The sequence below is a fragment of the Stylophora pistillata genome, chromosome 12, assembly GCF_964205215.1.
Source record: "Stylophora pistillata chromosome 12, jaStyPist1.2, whole genome shotgun sequence".
NCBI lineage: Eukaryota > Metazoa > Cnidaria > Anthozoa > Scleractinia > Pocilloporidae > Stylophora > Stylophora pistillata.
Genome location: NC_142530.1, coordinates 20,294,993 through 20,315,523, shown reverse-complemented (window position 1 = coordinate 20,315,523; position 20,531 = coordinate 20,294,993). Strand labels below are relative to the sequence as shown.

At 37.7% G+C, this 20,531-nt stretch overlaps 1 protein-coding gene across 2 annotated transcripts; it reads right to left on the bottom strand.

Moving 5' to 3' along the window:
• Nucleotides 1-868: 868 nt before the first annotated feature.
• On the bottom strand, nt 869-9,557 carry LOC111327525 (uncharacterized). Of its 2 annotated transcripts, none has more exons than XM_088741682.1 (6): nt 9,302-9,557; nt 5,566-5,967; nt 5,344-5,466; nt 4,235-4,360; nt 3,417-3,533; nt 869-3,049 (listed from the first exon to the last, which is right to left on the bottom strand). In XM_088741682.1, exons 1-6 carry the CDS (start codon nt 9,378-9,380, stop codon nt 2,778-2,780), a joined length of 1,119 nt encoding a protein of 372 aa, XP_088597808.1. In that variant the 5' UTR covers nt 9,381-9,557; the 3' UTR covers nt 869-2,777. The 2 variants fall into 2 exon arrangements, with proteins under 2 accessions (XP_088597808.1, XP_088597809.1); XM_088741683.1 differs by having other exon boundaries at nt 3,417-3,530; nt 9,302-9,556.
• Nucleotides 9,558-20,531: the final 10,974 nt, after the last annotated feature.

The following is a 20,531-nucleotide window of genomic DNA, read 5'->3' as shown; positions in this document are numbered from 1 at the left end:
AAAAGTAGAGATTGCAAAAATCAAGTGAAAAGCACGCCAGCTGTGATTAACGCCTCGGACAACCGAAGTCACGTTACTTTCTTTTCGTCGCATGGCAAGTTTCCAAACAAAAATATCATTTTTTGATGCCTTTCCCGATGCCTTCGTTGCTTATTAGAGCAGTAAAAGATATTTGTATAGTCGACGCTTTTGAGAAATGTCTTAACCTGTTATTTAGCAAAGTTTATTGTTAACATTTCGGGATTGATATCTCGATTATTTAATACAACAACTACAAATAATTTGTCTCTACATGATGTATTAAAGCTATTTCACCGCTGACCACTCTTATCTCGGACCATTTTTCTTGCCCCGATCGTCGCCCGTGGTGTAGTGACTCCCCCTTTTGGCGACTAAGAACGGCTTGCATTTTAAGACTCAGGCTTTCCTATGGAAGCCCGAGTAAATACGTTTTCAGTATATTTAGTGATTTTTAATTAAACTACAAAACGTCATGATAGTAAATTGAGTTCTTATCTCTCAAAATACGAAAGGTTAGAAGGGGCTTATATCCTGAAGGGCTTATGATCGGAAATATTTTTTTCGTTTACAAGTAGATGAGCCAAGTGTGTGTATGTGTGCAGGCGCCGGCAGTTAATGGTATCTAAGAAGCAGCGTTTGGCGCAAACGAACTTTTGGATGGAAGGGCTTTTAATTTTGCCTCTCTCTGTGATACTGGCTATGCTCTTAATGGGCCGGAGACACTCTTTTTATGACAAGAATGACATTGGGTGACAGTGTTTTAGTTTGTGCCCCAAACGATATTTACATCAGAAACGACAGAAGCATGGTCTTGCCAGAAACATAGCAAAATAAACAGACATTTACGTAAAAGGTAAAATAATTTTACTTTGTTAATAACGAAACAGAGCAAATTAGTATTTTCCTCGCCGATACTAATATTCCTTCGGGTAATATAACTTTCCTATATGAATCATCAATATTCAGTATATACTAGAATGGTGGATAGCGTCGAAAGCGCACTCTGATTGACCACTCAAACTCTAAATATCCTTTGATATTCACCTCCGAGCAACTCGCGCGAAATTTGCGTCCGCACATTTTGTGATTGTTGCACGAATAAATGACTTAAACTCATCTTTTTGGGTTACATTATCTCTCTATTTTAGTTTAGTATATACTAAAACAGTGGATAGCGTTGAAGGCGCGCTCTGATTGGCTAGTCAAACTCCGAATATCATTTGCTATTTACCTCCGAGCAACTCGGAAAAAAATGGCGTCCCGGTTTGCATCCGTGACAAGCGAAGAAATCACTCAAATCAATTTTTGGTGGTGTCTATTATCTCACTGTTTTAGTATATACTAAAACAACTATTCACCTCAGTGTCGGTGGATAGTTGTTAAATATTCTAAAAGATTATTCACCTACGTGTCGGCGACTAGCGGTGGATATATAATTCGCTAGTCACCTCCAATTCAGTGAATAGTTGATTATAAAATGCTCTTTGGACTAAAAAGCAAGCTTTGTAGGTCAGTAAATTAGTTTGTCATGGACTTTTCAGGCTTCAAATGACTTCCTTTCTTTGTGGATGTCAATATAAGGTAAAACACATCCGGAACGATTAGGGTTTTTTTCATACATCCACATCGTTGATCTTTAATTTGAGTGTTGTACATGCAATCGCAGTAAACTACCAAATAGGGACAGTTAATATATGATATTTGCTTCGTGTCTCTATTTTTCCATTTCAACACATTTAGAGATTGCAAGCTTTTGAATTGAATATTTATATCGTTGTCATGCTTATCAGCAGTGACATTCAGCGAATATTACGTTCAGACAACTCTTTTAGAACACCTTTTGCGCTGTTCTCTTACCCATCCTTCTTCCCCTTTTAAAGTGGTCAATAATCCATTTTATTATATGGCTGTGTCTCACAAGGACTGGGAACTACCGAATTCACGAATTTGATTGGCTGAAATCAATATTGAAAGCGGTCTAAATTTTCCCATCCAGACCGGCATCTATACTGGCATCTAGACCGGTCTAGAAGAAAAAGGTACAAAGAATATAAAAAATTGGCATATAAGACACAGCCATAAAATAAACATCTTATTAACCGAGCTAGGTCGGTCTGTATGGGAGAGTCTTGACCTCGGTCGCTGGTACAGACCTCACCGCGTTCGGTCTGTACTGGCGACCTCGGTCAAGATTCTCCCATACAGACCTCCCGCTCGGTTAATAAGAACTAATTACAGTTGAATGCTTGGTTGCCAAACCTTTGAATACAAGTTAAGCTAAGGGTGACTTTGTTATGGAACAAATGTTGCTGATTTCAAATGTAAATTACTTTGTTATCATGCTAACTAGAGACTGGTCTCTATCACAACAAGGTCACCTTCAGCCTCACTTCTAATCAAGGGCTTTTCAAATAAGTATACAACTGCAAAATGGCCTTTTGCCGGTCTATGAATAGTTTCCCTCAGAATAACTTTCAAAGAAGGTTAGGGTCCCAACAAATGTGATTGGGAGTGTGGATTACGGTTTTACATCGGGTTTCTTTTCTCTTCTTTTTTCTTAGAAAAATGAGTTTGAATTAACACCTTCTGAAGGCGAATTATAGCTTGAGACGTTATTATCGCTGCTCAACCTTACAAAAAAATTTGTCCAATCCCAACGTCATAATGTAATTTTTGTTTCCGTCTGAGCTTGCACGAAAATTCTCCATCATATTCTCCAGGAAAGTATCCTCATTGGTGTAATTTGATATCGTCAGCTATACCATAGGCTCTTCCTCGGACAATGACACGCCGGTCGACCTCTTTGATTTTCCATTTTTCTCCGAGGGCTCCATAAAAGCAGTGTCTAAAAATGGCGACACAGATTCAATGAGGCGTCCTGATATTCCACCCTCTTTCTTCTCCTTTCCAGGTCCCTTAATATAACACAGGACGAGAAAACATACGATGAGACACAGAGGGATCGCCATGGTGAATAGAACTCCAAACTTTGTTAACGGCGACGGTTTTTCTTGTTCTATCCCTGCATCTGAGGGAAAAATGACAAAAAGGATAGAGGATTAATAATTACTTAACGCCTGGGGGAAGGGTTCCGGAGGACTTTTTTTTTGGGGGGGGGGGGAGGAGGGTGTGACATAGTTTTCAAGCGAAACGGAAAGGGGATCAGTCGTCACCAACAGGATTTTAAAGGGGAGTAAAAAGAAAATTGTCTGCCTGCCAATTAGCTGCCAATGAGGGGGTGGGGGACAGATGCTTCTAGGGGGATCAGGTACACTTTATTGTGACAAAACGAAAATCCACCAAACCACCCCCCCCCCGCCCCTTTTCCAGGCGATAAATAGTTATCGGTCGTTAAGAATCACTGTAGAGTTAAAAATCTGTAGTCACAGACTCACCAGGTGGTTTCTCAGGTGGAGGCTGGGTAGATAGCTTTGTGTCATTCGTGGCCTTTGTACTTGTAATTCTAGTCTCTTCTCTACTTTTCATCTCAGTTCCAGCGGTTGAAAATTCTGCTGGGATTATTAACAACAACAACAACAGCTTTATTGTATCCTTTATCAAGTTTTTAGTAATGTGGTTAATTATCATCGTGATAATCAGAGGGTACCAGAACTCTGGAATAACTTAGCAGCCAAATTCTGTAGGATACTTTATTAAGTATAACTTCAATGTTTAAAGCAGAGTTACAGCATGGCTAACGTACACACAAACTATGCAGACATAACACACATATAGAACATACGATTATAATAGTATTTAACAATCTTCGAAGATCAAACCCTACAAACCCCTTAGTGCAATCAATTAATTATTAACTATTATTAACATTTTATGATAAAACCAGTTATAGAGAGTATCATCAGCGCAATGAAAGATAGTGTTCCTTAAGAAGTAACTCAAACTGTGGAAAAGACGCAGTTTTAGTCTGTTCATTGATTGAATTCCAGGTCAAAGGCGTTTGAAATCATACATTAAATTTACCATAATTAGTTCTAACACTGGGAATGTAACATGACCGTTTGTATGCGGATCTTGTATTGTGTTGATGACTCTCGCTTACCATAGAATGAATTCAATCGAAAACATCAAAAAAATTTCTATTTTATGTAAAATTAATGTAACATCAGCGAGAAAATGTAAGTTATCAGTACAACGCGCCAGTGGTGAATTACTTTGACGAGGCTATCAGTTTTTTCTGTTAACGTATACTCACTTGATCTACAAATTGTGCCATTCTTCTGCGTCACATATCCATCTCTACAATGACAAATGTAGTTTCCAGGAGTGTTAACACACCAATGAGGGCATCCACCATTTCTATCTCTACATTCGTCAATGTCTGAAAAAGGGATAAAAAGAAACGAGAGAAAGCAAAAAAATACTTGCGACATATTTTATGTTGTGTGAAATATGAGCGAATACTCTCCAGGGTAAGTTTAAGGGTTGATAATTTGTATATGTACGGATTTGAAAGCGGATTACTGCATTAGAGTCACACTGCTTAACCGCCTCCCGGTTAGCTCAATTGGTTAGAGCGCCGGATTGTGTTGTGCGGGAGGTCGAGGGTTCGAGCCCCGGCTGGACCAATACTCATGGTCTTAAAATAAGTGAGGAGAATTTTCTACCTTTCTATAATGAAGAAATGGATAGATATTCTAGTCTTCTCGGATAAGGACGAATAAACCGTAGGCCCCGTCTCCTGCAGGGTTAAAGGTAGGAGACGTTAATTTCCCATGCACGAGATCACTGTGTGGCGGATGTCCTCCCATTGGTGGGATGGGTGGGTGTTGGCCCTGAAAAGCCCCTATGGGGATGTGGTCAGTTAACCTATGTATGTATGTATGTATGTATGTATGTATGTACTGCTCTTGCCTATCTGAAAAAAGCGTAGTTGACATTTTGATTCAGGCAAAAGCCGGAAAAAGTTTTAAAGAAGCTGCGTTGCCCGCGCAGATATCAAATGTCATGGTGTGCATCGATATTACAGTCAAGTGTAGTATTTTAGTTAATACTTTTAAACATTGTTAGATTAGTCGTTAACATGGTAATGCGCAATTTAAAAATTTACATTGATAATTGTACATTAAAAAATTCAATGGATTATGATATTATCATTATTATTATTATTATTATTATTATTATTATTATTATTATCGTTTACATGTACCTTGCCAGTTCACACGAACAATTTTGTTACGGATGTAGTGAATGGGATGTATCGCATCTATATTTGATAGAATCTCAGGAAAAGGAATCCTTTTACCAAAGAGAGTTGAAATCTCAAAGAATGGTTGTAAAAGGTGTTGGACTGATGATTAATACCTTCGCATTTTTTCTGTCCTTTTGTTGCTGTAAAGCCCTTCCTGCAAGAACATTTATAACTTCCTGGGACATTGATACACGGTTGACCGCTACAGACATTATAATTGTTACACTCGTTGGCATCTGAAAGAGAAATCAGGTTGATTGTTAAGGAGACCAAGGAACGGACAAAGTGTTGAACGTCAATAAACTTTAAGAAAAGTATCATTGCTTATAGCTAACCTTTAACACAAATATAGCATCCTCGAGCAGAACACTCCCTTCCATACCAGTATATGCTTTTACTTGGATGTATTTCTGTGCAGTTTTTATCCAAACGATCGTTCATTGGCTCCTTTCTGTGCCATTTTGTGTACTTAGGCACCACATTGAAATCGTCCAACCATACCCATCGGGACAAATTTTTGGAATTTCGGCGGAGTCCTATCCAGGTTCCTTCGGTCAAACAACGGGAACTCGAATAACGTGAAGCGATAAAAGCGTTTTGTTCGTCTGAAGTTACTTTCACGAGATCTCCCCCAGTCTCCTTACAGCGCTGCCGCGCGTTGAGCCACGTGGTAGTGTCGTTGGAGAAGAAATAGCAGTATCCCGCTAAATACGACCAACGTTTTGGACAAGCGTTCCCTAACAAAAAAAAGATGTTTACATAGTCAAAGAAAAAATAAATGCAATGACTATTAGCCCAGTGGAAAGAATTAGCCAAGAGATTAAATTCTTACGTATATGAGAACGATCCTTCGCAGTAAAGCACTATTTGAGCAGTAGTGAAAATCAGACCTGAAAAAAATTTCAGGCCTGTACGGGACTCGAACCACTGACCTCTGCGATACTAGTGCAGCGCTCTACCAATTGAGCTAACAAGCCAACTGGGAGCAGGCCATCAAATTAATTTTTTTCAGGTCTGATTTTCACTATTGCTCAAATAGTGCTTTACTGCGAAGGATCGTTCTCATATACGTCTCATAACCGCAGTTCACACATATGTTTCATATGTTTGTTGTTGTTAGATTAAATTCTCTTGAATCAACCTAACCTTTTGAGGTGCATAACCAAAGTATTTTTTTTTAAATCATTTTTTACAATCTACAAATTTTGGTAAAGAAATTTACAAGCACCCAGCCTTTAAAAGTGGGTTTGAAGAAATGATGTGCATATTTACATGAGCAAAAGAGTTTGCTGGTCAAGGTTTGAGAGATGGTACATCGAAAACGGAAAGCTCACGCTTTGGAGATAACAAAATTGAGTAGAGAGCGCCTACTTGAGCGGACGTGAATTTCAACCTTAGCTGCCCTTCTGTTTTGAAAAAATTTTATCTTTCATGAAAGAGAATTACCATAAAATTATTGAACAGAATGACAGGCTTTCTCAAAAAGATGAGGCTAAAAATATTCACAATGAAAATATTTTCATCTCTATTTGCCCACGGGTGGTAAAGAGAGGAATGATTGCCAGCATGTAAGTGGTTTAGGTCATGCTGCGCTACGCTTGCTTATCAGGCTCAAGTCAAAAGATGTGACTGATTTTACTTCAGGTCCTCTTTCCTTTTGCGAACAACTGTTTGTCACTTTTTCAATCTGTTTACATGACTAGTTCCCCTTTCGTAATTTCAATTAACGAAGAAATTTCTGGGAAGCTTTTCAATAAATCATACTCAGAAATTAAAACTTGACATAACGAATAGATAATATTTGTTAAGCGAAGGGAGGCGCATTTGTTTATCGCTAGAAATAGATAATTTTTCATTTGCTTTTCAATTCTCACGACATTTCTCCCTCGCCTTTTAAGTACATCCCTCGGATTTTACTCGTTAATTGAAAAAAGAGTTATTTATACATCTATGATGGCCTTCGTCATTAACGAAAAAGGAAATTTCACGAAGAAACACGCGCTAGGGGACGATCAGTACTTGTTTGAAATAATTCCATATTCAATTGTCAAAACGTGAATGGAAATGTAATCAGTCTGGCACCATTTGGTCTGCCTCTGCTCTTAAGTACGCTCGTCAAGTATTTTAAGAAGGGGCTATACGAGTCAATGCACTTCAATTATTTGGAAGTAAGCTTCCCTAATTTTTTATAATTATTTTACATCAAATGTGCTGTATAACTGATTCAGTTACTCTGATCTGAGCGAAAACAGTGCTAAGGCAAAAAACCGAGAACATATCCCTATTCTCGTTTATTTTCGTTGTATTTTGTTTTGTTTTTTATTTGTTTTCGCAGACATCTTTTAGACCCATGGGTGCATATTATCATCTTTAACTTTCAGTTACGCCATAAATGGCAGTAAAGAGAAACGCTACGCAAACAGCAGATAAAGCGGAGTCGTAACGCAATCGCGGTACAAAAGAATGATTGACTTTCAAATATAAAATTTTCAACACCGCGGTGAACCATGAGGCATTTTTAATAGGTTTTGGTTTTCCATGTTTTATTTCAACAAATAGTGCGCTCGGAAATTGCTAATTTTAAAAGGTATTGAAATTCCCAGAAGGAAGTAACTAAACACTTCATGACGAATGTGATTAGAGATAACCACAAGTTATGTATATATACGCTCAACACAGCTGCCCCGCAAAAAAAACTAAGCTAAATGTATTCATGAATCAATCTATTTCTGCTCCTTTTAGCACTCAGTTTTACTCCCAAATTCTGGAAGAAACACTACATATGTAAACAAGTCAACCAATGGGGGAAGTTTCGAGTCAACCGAACTATTTTCTGTTTACTTGGCTTTAAGTTTTGGACAACAGCTTCGCCGAGATTTTCATTTAGCATACGCGTTTTCAGATGATTAGTGTAAATCGATTTGCGTGTCAATAGAAAATTGAACTCATTCCTCCTAATTCGAGGCGTTTAATCTGTATTATAATACAGAAAACCCAAGGGTCTAATTTAAGGTAAAACCCTTAAACCTCGCCTTTTACCTTGAGAGTTTTTCAAAGGTAAGACAAGAGAGACCTATTAGCGCAAACCAAGCCAGTTCTCGCCTTTTGACGAAGAAAGCGAAAGAACAATTAGTAAAGCGAACGCTCTAAGGACTAAGATTGTTTTTTCTGAGCATTAAATCAATACAGATAATTACTGTCACAAATGACAAAACTTTCCAACACATTCACAAAATTTACCAAAATTCTTGATAAATCTGAGAAAGTTTTTGATCTACCGATACAATTAAGTCTAAATGATACAATAAGTTATTCAGCGATAACATACGGCGAGAACATTCAGCTTATCCAGTGTTTGTGATTTCATGTTCTGCATATAATTAAATTTCAAGAAGAGAGATGGTAAGTGGTTGTGTGATGTTGTCAGTTTTGATCAAAATATTTTTTATTCGAGAAATTCGTTTTGTCGAAAATTGACTGATCAGTAAATAACATTTGCTGAACAAGATTGTGTGGTAATTCTGCGCGATATTCAAGATTTTGTATATTTTCTTTAGCCACCTGTTCAAGCTTGTTCCGGCCAAACTAGTTACAAAACATATATCGCGAACACAACCTTCTTTCTGGATTAAGTTAGTCATTCTATCAAATGCGTCGGGAAGAAGCATGGAAAACCCATAGTCATATACATAGCGTTTACCTTTTGACAATTTTCGCAGACAAGCTTAGGAAAAATTGAATTGACAGTAAGAATACGCATAATTATGTAAACTACGCTTGTAATCTGGGTCCATATTCTCAACTTCACACTCTTCAGGGTATAATTTTGATTGCCCCTAAAAATATTTACAGCTTTTGATTATTTATTACGAGGGCTATCTCAGCGATATTCCTCGAGAAAGTTTTCAAATTCGTTTACTTCGACTAATAGCCATACCGTGGTGTAATACTGACGAACAGCAGAGGTAATGTTCTATTGCCTACCATCGCCTAACCGGTAAAGTTTTAGCTTTATAACTTTTAAATCGCACCCAAAATATCCAATGCACATTCTGAATCCTTTATACATACCTTGAACTCTACAAAAGGCGTAGAAGACAACGGCAGAAGCAAAAAAGAGGCGAAATCCCTGGGCCGTACAGTGCGACATGACAGCGCCATTCGTGTTTTCCACTTGTGCGACTGCCTTGCGTTGCGCAGGGAAACAAAAGCTCAGTGGGTCGTCGAATGAAATGGCAACAAATTCCAATTTGTCTCCTTAATATAAAACCATTTTAGCATTTGACACGAGCACACTGTTTTGCAAACTTATGCTAATACAATAAATACACTGCGAACAATAACGTTTTGTCGATTACGATCGTAACTGTATACGTACGGGTTAAGATGAGTGAGTTTATTATCAACATAATATTTCTGCGCAACTTATGATCTAATTGAATAAGTCATCAAAACAGCTTTTCCATTTTTTCTAAAACAGCCATTGAAAAGTTGATTTAATCGGGGAACAGTTTCCATTTCGAAGGAACTTTGAAAACAAACCACAAATTTCATTCCGTATTTTGTAATGATTAGACATTGTAAAAGTTTAGGAAATAGCCAATCAAAACGTCTTGATTTTTGCTTTATGTTCCTCAGCTCCCATCGAAAAGTTTAATTTGAAAACGACTGGACGCTCTCGTGTTTTTAAGTACCTGGTGAGCTCTTTTCAGATCCTCGAAGCGGCAAATGAATATTTTTTAAGTTTGCTGTTGTCTCATTATTTTCCCATTGTAATAATTGTGAAGATTTATCGATTTTTGTCACAAAATTGGCGAATTCGATTGGCTTTTACACATAGGTGGCATGACGGTAAATTGAACCGAAGAATACTTTCGTAAAACGACCGGCCAATCGAGATTGACTGTGGCGAGTGGATATTCGACAACAAAATGCAAATTTGCTGATAAATTCACTCTTCTTAGAAACCACGCCAAATTTTAGTTTTAACCAACCGCTGGTAGAGCCAGTTAGTGTTCTTCGAAAGACGAAAAGAGCTAATAAAGGATATTAATCTCGTGTCGATTTCCGAATAGAAATCAGATATATAGGGCTAATGTTTTGCAAATGAAATGTTCATCTTAGTTTATTGCAAAAGTGGAGAAAAAAACCGTAAATAAACTACGTTAAATTTTTCTGTGAAATAATCACAAAACTAAAAGAAAGGATTGGGGCATTTTGAAACTTCATGATTCACATACATAGCAAGGATGTGCGTCAAATCAAAACCAAAGTCACAGTTGGCTACTCTATGGAGTTTGTATTTTGGTCTCTTTACATCCGAGAACTTCATTACCAAAATATATAGGATACTCTCCTCCAAAAATGCATCACCTTAGCACCTTATAGTTAAGTTAATTCAGCAACGAAGCGGTTCACAACACCGTATTAAAATGTGTTGTATGTTGTAACGTCATTTTTAAGCTTAAAAAAAACTAATTTACCAGGATTTTCGTTACCCAGCCAGCTGGGTGCTTTACTTTGGCCCTTTTAGAATTAATATGTCCTGCCAAGGTAGGCCACACACGGCCATCTCGTTTTAATTTCTCCCTACCCTCCCCTCCCCCCCGCGCTTTATTTCATATTTGTAAAGAAAGTGTCAATTTCAATTCTTTTTCACTTCCATGATTGCAGCGACGAGGTCGTATCTGTAATAGTGCATCACTCTTTCAAATTCTGCTTCCAAACAGAGCAAAAATTTATCGACAATAGCGATCTTCCACTGTTCGCTCATCAGAAAGACCTAAAGACAAGAAAGAAAATAGAAATAATACCCTCTACAAGGAGGGTCTCAGTGAGGTTAACCCCTAGCCGTAAACTGGCCAAAAAATTTACTTTAGGCTTAAAAATTGACAAATTTTAACCGATAGTCGTTAAAAAAGTTAACGGTAAAAATATTTCTGGTGACAACAATGGAATGAAAATAACCGTTAGCAAGAGCCACATTTTTATCCGCCATGTCCTCTGACCGTAAAAGCCATCACCCTACTGAGATTCTCTTCAAGGGGGACCTACAACCTCGGACAAAACCTGTTGAGACTCATTACAAAAATATCTATTTTTTGCACTCCCCCTGACAAAAATGCTTAACATCGCAAATTCAAAGATTGTTTCCCCCCTCCCCTATTGCAATGTTGTTTGCGGTAACATAAGAAATGCATGCTTGAGCTGTTAAGCCCCAACAACCATTGTACCAGGGGTGGGGAGGGGGGAAAATTTGTTCCTTTTGGAAACGATTGTTGCATGGCGGGAAATTAAAAATTGCATTGAAATCTCAACAGTTTTGTCCGGGGTTGTAGAATCATATGGTAATGTCAGACTGCTTCAAGAAATACAATCTACGCAGCTGGATAAGTGAGTCAATTCTTCAATGGTATCCATTTTTGCGTTCAACATTCAATCAATGTTCAAGCCGTGATACTCTCAAAAAAATAAAATCTTCCCGTGACATTCCTTTCTTTTGAGCGAGACAAATTCATATCCACAAACAAAGCTGTAACTTTTAGATTATTAAACAAAGATAATACGTGAAATGATAAAAGATGAAGATAACATGTTGTTAAAAATGTAAAAATCTGCTTTTCAATAACGATTCTTAGTCACTTTTATCCTGACTTATCTGGACTATTAGTTCCGACTAAGCTCTCCAGTGAACCCTTTAACTCCTATGGGTGACCGAGACAGAAATTCTCCTTACAGTAACAACACAATATCAAGTAGACAAGTGATGAGAATAAAGAAAAATATCAATCAGAGGATAAATAGTTGATCCAATACCAAATTCTCGGAACTGACATCATAAGAATTTATGGAAAGGGAGTAAGGAGCATTACTAATGAGATCCTGAAAGTGATAGGGTTAATACCAACACACCTGACAGGAAGGAGGAATTGCCCCAAGCGCGCGTTTCCTCTGTTAGTGATTTGGCGACCTTCTCTGTGTCTCTAGTCAGTCCTAGTCTCCCTCGCAGCCGTTTTTGGTCTCGTCACGCAACGCTTCTCCCCACAAACGGCTGCTCACATTCGAACAACATTCCTTTCCGCTACTTCAACCAATCACTATTTGGGTTACATATGTTGAGAACTGTGCGCGCCAAAGTAGTCTAACCAATCATATTGTTTGTTTCATCTTCGAGTTCAAAGCTTTCAAAATGGTGTCCTTTGAAGAAGCGTTTGATGTTGTTAGTAGTACATTTTGTGGGGAGGAGCGTTGCGTGACGAGACTAAAAACAGCTGCGAGGGAGACTACTAGTCTCCAGGCGCATTTTTTGTATGAGGACAAGGAAATATTTTGATATCTAGTGACACAAGTGACAGTCCGGTCTTCCTCACAGGACTTTCCTCTGATATGAATGGCGACTGCAGCTCTTGTCGTATTCGCATGTAACTAACAAACGTAGTCTCGTCATGAATCTCGTCCTGTGGAGACATTGTGACATTTGGTGTTCATATTTACTGATCAGTTTTGTCATGTACACTCTTTATTTGCCATTCATTCATTAAATACATCTCCTGTTATTATTACATTCCCTGCCTTTCTTCTCTTCTCATTCTTTTAACACCATTAGGCATTATTCAAATTGTCAAATAATCGATAGGATAATGAGTGCAAGAACAATCAAACCACGGTTAGAAACGGTATGGAAATAGCACTAAGAATAGTGGTTTCATTTCAGCTTTTTACGGTCTTCGTTGTGAGTCAAATCATCGTAATTGAGAGAAGCACTGGTCTGAATTCCAGGTTAAAAAGTGCGGTTCACGCCGCGGCAAAACCCTTTGCTTCCACGGTGCCTCTACCTTAATAACAACCGAAAGAAGTGGTAGTGGCTGCCTCTGATGGACTAGTATCGTATCTGATCCACTGTAAAATGAAAAGGGCTGATTCGGCCCCAAAAATGGGTCTCGAAACGGATGAGTCCAGTTTGTCTTTGCATGCTCTGGAGCCAATTTACCCTCACTGAAATGGGGCTGTTTTGGTACCAAATTTGGGGCTAAACTGACCAGCGACGCCTGCAGGTGAAGTGAAAATTGTTCAAGTCTCATATACAGGAATAAACTCCAGCAGCAATGAGTCACTTCTGAGAGCACTATTCATTAGCCTCTTCATTATGACATTTGACAAGCCTGTTGCAATTGTTAAAATTTTGTTGACCCGTTTAGTTTCCGGTGCTGTAGCTATGTACAGACCTAGAGAGTAAACTGTAGCTTCATGTAGACATTAAGCACAACGTCACACACCACACACACAAAAACAATAACGACAATTATTAACCATAACTCGAAATAACGAATATTATGGCCGTTTTTCCGCAAATTCGTTAAATCGAGGTTTTCGATAAAACGAACCCTCGATATAAAGAACCAGTCCCTTGGCTCTTCGTTAAATAGAGGTTCCACTGTGCAATACTTAGTTCTTATTAACCGAGCGAGAGGTCTGTATGGGAGAATCTTGACCGAGGTCGCCAGTACAGACCGAGGTCAAGATTCTCCCATACAGACCGACCAAGCTCGGTTAATAAGATGTTCATTATATAGCTGTCTTATATGCCAATTTTTTATACTCTTTGTACCTTTTTTCTAGACCGGTCTAGATGCCGGTCTTTCTTTCCATTGTTGTTAAAAGAAACGGTTAAAATTCGTCAATTTTTGCGCCTAACGGTTGATTTTATTTTTTCCGTTTTACGGCGAATGGTCAATCCCATTAAGACCCCCCATTCCTCTTCCCCCACCCCTCCCCCCCTAAAAGAGCCTGGCTACGCAGGCTAAGACCCTCAAAGCAATAGCCTGAAGTAAAGTAGGTGTTAACAACGCGCCAGCAAATATTCGAAGGCGTAAAGAAATTTGATATTCTTAAACTCTTAGTAAACATGTAGTTGCCAGTGGTTTCTAGAACGAAGGTTACAGACATAATACATTAAGAGCGGAACAACCAATTACAGCGATGAAATAACATAGGAAACACGGATAACACAGGATGACATATGAAACAAGCGAAGATAGGAGACATTACCTGACGATTTGGGAATACGGCGTAAAGAACTAACGTTGGTCGACCTTTAACTAACGAAGTCCTTGCAAATTTTATAACCCGCGCGAATGTGGAGCTATTTATACTATTATACGCTGGGACTGAGGCGAGGCGGGGGATTGGTTTCTACAGTAGGTCTAAACAACCCATTCCTGTTCACTGTGAAGCCCAAAAAGCGCGGATGGTTCAAGCTTCATTTCTTAACTCCCTTCTGACCATAAACAATTATTATTAAATCGCACACCACTTTGCAGGATCTTTTGATAGAGCAGTATGAACCTTACCAGTAATATAGCAGGAATTCAGGGGTGTACTTTTCGTGTATAGAGAAAAATAAAGATGTTCCTCCGCTAAATAAACAATGATAACGAAAAATATAAGCATTCGAGTGCTTTTACTTACATAATCAAATACTTATCGGCTCGGACCAACATTAATTTGACAGAGTTAGTCTTGATTTGAGAGTGCAGTCTTCATTTATGCCGTTCTCTATCTTTAAATGAGGGAGCCAACGTTCAAAGCTTTTCGAGAATTAAACTAGGTCTATAATTATTAAACCATGTTTTAAAAGCGACTGACAATTGTTTTAACAAATTAAAATTTGTAGAATCGTATTGAATTTTCCGGACCGTTCGATCGAAGCTTGTACACATCCCGAGTATGGATTGCTTGTCATGATTCATAATAAATGTATGTAATTTCTCAAAGCAATTGCTTCAAAAATGAAAGAAAAAAATTCCATATAAATATGTTTTCAAATGCATAGAAATATTTTGACTGAAGGTGTGGTGCGTTCTTTTGAAAAGATGTACAGATCTCGGAGACTCCATCTCTAAGGTTTAAATTACACTGCCTGTCTTGTACGTTTATCTGTGAACAGAAATTTTTTCGGTTCGTGGCATTTTATGATACGTTGACATTTCCACTAGCAGGTTTTGATAAAAGAAGACCTTGAGGGGTTGTTTGAGAAATTAGATAGAAATTAGATAGCCGTAGCAAAAACAAGAAGCTGATGAATAAATCCGTCGCACCATAGCTCACATCTTAATGACTGTCTCTAACATCAAGGTAGCTAATCTGTTTCCTGGACAGCCTAGCAGTATTTCGGTAAGATTGGAATATCCTTGTTTTATTGTATGTAGAACGATACTCGACTTTTCTCTTAAATTTTCTTCTATTGATGTGTTAGGACTGTATGATTCGTGTTGCTACAGTTTGTAAGTAAATTAAAAGGAAATTTCATTTATTAAACACTACCGCCAACTATTTTAAAAACTGTATTTCCAGGAGAAAATTTGGGGACATTATTTCTCTCGTTATGTCTTACAGCAAAGTTTACAAATTTAGGAAAAGTTTTCACTGGCAACCCTAACAATAGCGATGGGCGATTGTTCATCCAAAACCTTTGAATGGTCTACGCGATGTTTCATTGTCTAATTTTTCATTTTATTTCTTTTAAGTTCTTCGACACAAATTAATCAATTCATCAAGGCGAATAACATTTTAATACGGGGGGGGGGGGGAACATTTTAGGCCAATTATGTTGACTTGGAGAGCGGTTTGAAGTTTGTACAAAAGGTGAAAGTGAATACGAAGCTCTTACTGTCTGTTTATAACTGTTTTGGCACTTTTCGGAATCGCGCAGGGGGGTTTCTCGACATCCCGTTTCCCTGTCAACTTGACTCCCACGGGTAGAAGAGGTAAAAGAGATTATTAGGAAATGAATTAGGTACTCTCAGACCTCCAGCCTCTTGTCTCCGCTCAAAATGGCGTTTAATTCCATTTGAATCTAGCAATTGTGTAAGGCGTGTTTTTCCATTACCCGAAATTGCGAACACTGGGTTATTTGCCGTTGGATGGCAAATGAACACAACGCAAGGCAAATGCCTGTCAATAAGTTTTCACTCTCTTTTTCGTTCCTGAAATTTAACTGTTTAATTTTACCTGGTAAGTTGTGCAAACAAATGGTTTAATCTCCTAACATATTCCTTTCATCATGTATCTGATTGATTTTTCTTGTAAATCAGGCATTTTACGGATTTCATACTCCTCCACAGGTTGAAAATTTGCCACTGTTGCGCAGTTGATTGGGGAAACAACAAACAAAATACTTGATAGAAAACGCTCTAAAGTGAAGATGTCGTTTTCGATCAGGGTCAGGGCATTGATTTAAAAGAAATTATCGACAGATACTTCTATTATTATAGTTTTTTGAAAGCGAATGAGTGGAATATTTTATAGAAAAAGATTGATTTTGTTAAGTCCTTTGCACGTGGCGCTTTGTTAACATTTTTGTTTGAAATTGAAAGAGTTTTAATTAAAATGTACCTAAAAGAGAACATTAAGTATTCTTTTTGTTTCTGCGGCTATAGAAAAAAAATCGTCTCCGAATTACGATTTTAAGATGGCTTCTTAACACAAATGGCTAAGTGGATATAATTACTCAATCACTCTCGCTGGTCACTCTAACATTTTTAATAGTATGAACGCTTTGTTCATTTGACTGGCGGTAACTACCGGTGATAGACTTTAATGCCTCTGTAAATTGTCGCCATTATAGGTCAGGTCTTCTGCAAACGTATTCTCTGGACGCGTCGTGTTTGATTTGATGTGAATGTTGCCAGAATCCTCTGTCATTAAAAAAACAAGCTTTTCATAAACCCGTTCGTCAAGTTGTAGCAGTTCCTTTGGGTCAATTCTAAACTTACAAACGCTGTTGGGACAAACTTATTAAAAGCAACTACTACTCTGTGTTTCTCTATCACAGTTTATTTCAAGACAAATGTTTCCAATGTTTAATATAGTTATCAAACTTGTTTATTTTTGATAAAAAGCTGAAATTAGGGAATGGAACTTTTTAATTAGCACTTTTGAGTGTCCTTCTCTCCTTGCTCATCCGTTGCCCTGGAAAATCCGACAGACTAGTTAATTTGGTAAAAGGCTTAAACATGAAAACGATCTAGAGAGCTGAACATAGCTAATTTACCATTGTCTGATGTATTATTTCCAATTTTTAAGAACCTGGCTCTAAAAAAAGGAAAGAACCATTTTGAATAGAAAAAGAAGTAGTTTTCCGGTAGTTTGAACAAAGCAATCAGTCTTTTTGGCGCCGGGGGAATTCTGCCTCTATAAGACCTTCTCTTTTTTTTTGTTTATTCTTTGTTTGTGCTTTTCTTAAAGATGTTTTATTTTCCTACACAGCAGAGCATCGAATCACAACTTTGCCCTCTAACAGCTGGCTGCAATCCCAGGACTTTTTGTCGCCGGAAACGTATCTCGTACATCTATTCTTTTGATTTTCCTTTTAAAGTTAAAGAGAGCAAAAACCAATTATTAGAGCGAGAGATTGACTAAGGAATATTCTTGTGATTATGTTCATAAAATTTATGCTATTTGCATTGTTAGTCCCTTTTTCAATAGGTTTGAAAAACTAATAATAGCCTGTTACAAGAACAGACCACGTAACTGTACCTAAAACGCCCCTCTGGCGTTGATAATCACATAGTAGTATTCTCTACAAAATGTTTATAATTTTCTTTAGTTAATTTCATCCAGAATATTAAAAAAGTATTAAAGTGGATAAAAATTCAACTTTAATATACGTTTTCTTGTAAATCAAAGCTTTAAAGTAGGGGATTAAAGAATAAATATCTCAAGTTTTTTTTAAGGGAAATGAAACTGGATATTTTACATGTAAATCTTCCTGTAGACTGGAGTCACAGTTTTTTTTTGAAATTCAGTGATACGGACTAAACTAGAAATAAGGTAAAAAATGCCTTTTTAATTTTTAACACTTGATACTTCATAGTATGTCAATTGATCTTCGAGGTGTTACGCTCGAAAACGTTTCATATGTACGAGTGACCTGTGAATCGTGCTAAGGGATGACGAATCTAACTCAGTAAACTGTACATCCCAATGATACACCTCTCTTTTAAGTCAAGAAACCAGTGTAAAAAAGCAACTGCAAATAGGGAAGGACATTGTTTCTACTACTCATTCTTCCTTCCAAATCATCTAAATTTCCCTTTTGATAGAAGAAAAACCTGGTTGTTGATCTTAAATTAAAATAACAAGCGAGAGGTACGGAATGTTTATTCTCCTCCTTAGCTATTAGCTTACTTCCTTTTGTGTAAGCGTAAAAAGGAAAAAAGAAAACATTAGCTGCGGGCTAACCAGTTGCAGTAAGTTGTCTTATGTTACGAGCAAACTTGCAATCAAAAGAATATTGGCTAGGCACGCTGCCGGCAAAAATGGCAATTATTTCTTGGCGGGATTTACAGTGGTTTCACGAACTCGCACTAAAAGTAACTAAAAAGATCCCAAACTTTTAATGTGGACTTATTCAAACTGGAAACCTAATCGTGAAAAAAAAAATAGACTTGCATTTTATTAATTAGGACAGGAATTCTTAACGAGAGCTCGCTGCGAACTCTGGTGCTAAATCCGAAAATTGTTTCCAGGCAATCAATTCCAGGTGTTTCTTTGATGTTTCCGACGAACAGTAAATTCACCATTTTCAATATGTAGGATATAAATGAAAGCTTTCGTTATCACTTAATTTCAGAAAGTGAATTATTCAAACTCTCATTTATGTATCAATTATTCACAATCTCAGACACACTTTCGTTGAACTATATGTTGCCCTTTTTTGGCGTTCGTGCTTGCCAGCGTCTTACAGATTTTCTTGGCATTAATTCTGTTAGCATAACTTAAACTAACCAAGTTTTCTAATCCTTATATATCTGTGGTTTTACGACGCTAATCCGAACGGTAAGGCAGTAGAGTGCATGACATGCTTTATGAAATAAACGATAAAAACTCGAATGTCCTCGATAACCTTAAGTATTGCTCTTTCGATATTTATATATAGTTGAGTAATCTTAATTCAATTATTCCAAAGGTCAGACTGAGGCGAACGCGTGTTAGCGAATCGAAACATACACTTTTCGCGGCTTTCAAGGCTCTGATAATTACTTTAAGACGGCCTGTTTTCGTTGTCTGTTGGCTTTCATTTTCAATCAAGCACCAGCATTCTCTCGTGGGCGGCTTTTTTTTCCTTTGTCAAAACCATCCAAATCGTCCTTCATTGTCAAACGAAGGTCGGATAAACACATTGTGTTAAAAATTACCATAAACAAAAACCAACGGAGATCAATATAAGTGGTCTATTGTGGATTACGAATCGTAATTTGCCGCTTCAGAGAAGAAGCCGCCATTATTTGGCAACCTCGAGGCGGTGCACTTTACATCACAGCTTTTTTCGCCCCCTTATATTAAACGACCTAGAGGTGATTGTTTCCCAAACAGATTGTCCCTGCGAACAATGTCGACAAGCGCTTCGAGAAGTTATTGACATTTATAAATGGGTGAAAATTAGAGCAGTGTATGTTGAAAACAATTACATGAATAGGGGTCACAAACCTTTACTTAGAGATCGTACACGAACGTAATACTGGTCATTTTATACATTTACATTTGCTTACCATGACAAGAAAGCGTATCTTATTGCCGACCAACTCGGCCAGGGAATGGCATGTAGTTACTAAAATAGCGTTAGAATGTCAGGTTTAATAGTATAAGTACTTAAAGCATTTCCTTTAATTAGGGTTATTGCAGGGACCGATAATAAATTATGGAACTATCAAAGACACCACCAAGAACAACAATTGCATTAAGCGTGTTTTTTCAGGAAAACAGACTAAACCCGCACAAAATAAACCTGTCCTTGTCTGTGACAAGGCCTATTAACTGATCCAACTTAAGCGATTTGAACTTGAGGGTTAAACTATTCCAGAGCAAAGTCACTTTCGTTGTCTTATTATTTCACACTCTGTACGGTATGTTTAACTTTGAGAGCAGTCTAATAATTATTAATATGCTCTAAGCAAAGAGGAGTTTATTGAGCGGCATAGTGATTGGTCGGTCTCTTTACACTGAGTCAAGCTCGATTGGCCTCTGTTTATTGCTAATTTCCTCGCTTGTGCATTTCAATTACTTTTCGAAGCGAGCGCTTCTTGATTGGTCCGTGCGCTTGGATTTGAATATCTGTGGTTAATTACTTTTCTGACATATCGGAACGAGGTGTGACTTTTATTCATTGACGGCTAATTAGCAAGCTGCTTGGATCGACGGAGTAATAATTTCATTTCGCTTCGATCATCTGTTCATGTGATGTTTTATTAGTACCTCTCGCTGCGTGGACGTCTTGTCATTGAGAACAAAAGCACAACGA

Bases quoted from the DNA above. Each gene is read 5' to 3' on its own strand.
- LOC111327525 (XM_088741682.1), bottom strand. From the start codon at position 9,380: ATGTCGCACTGTACGGCCCAGGGATTTCGCCTCTTTTTTGCTTCTGCC. The intron at 5,968-9,301 runs GTATGTATAAAG...TTTTTTTGTTAG, and splicing joins CGCCTTTTGTAGAGTTCAAG to GGAACGCTTGTCCAAAACGT. The intron at 5,467-5,565 runs GTTAGCTATAAG...TTTCTCTTTCAG, and splicing joins ATGCTATATTTGTGTTAAAG to ATGCCAACGAGTGTAACAAT.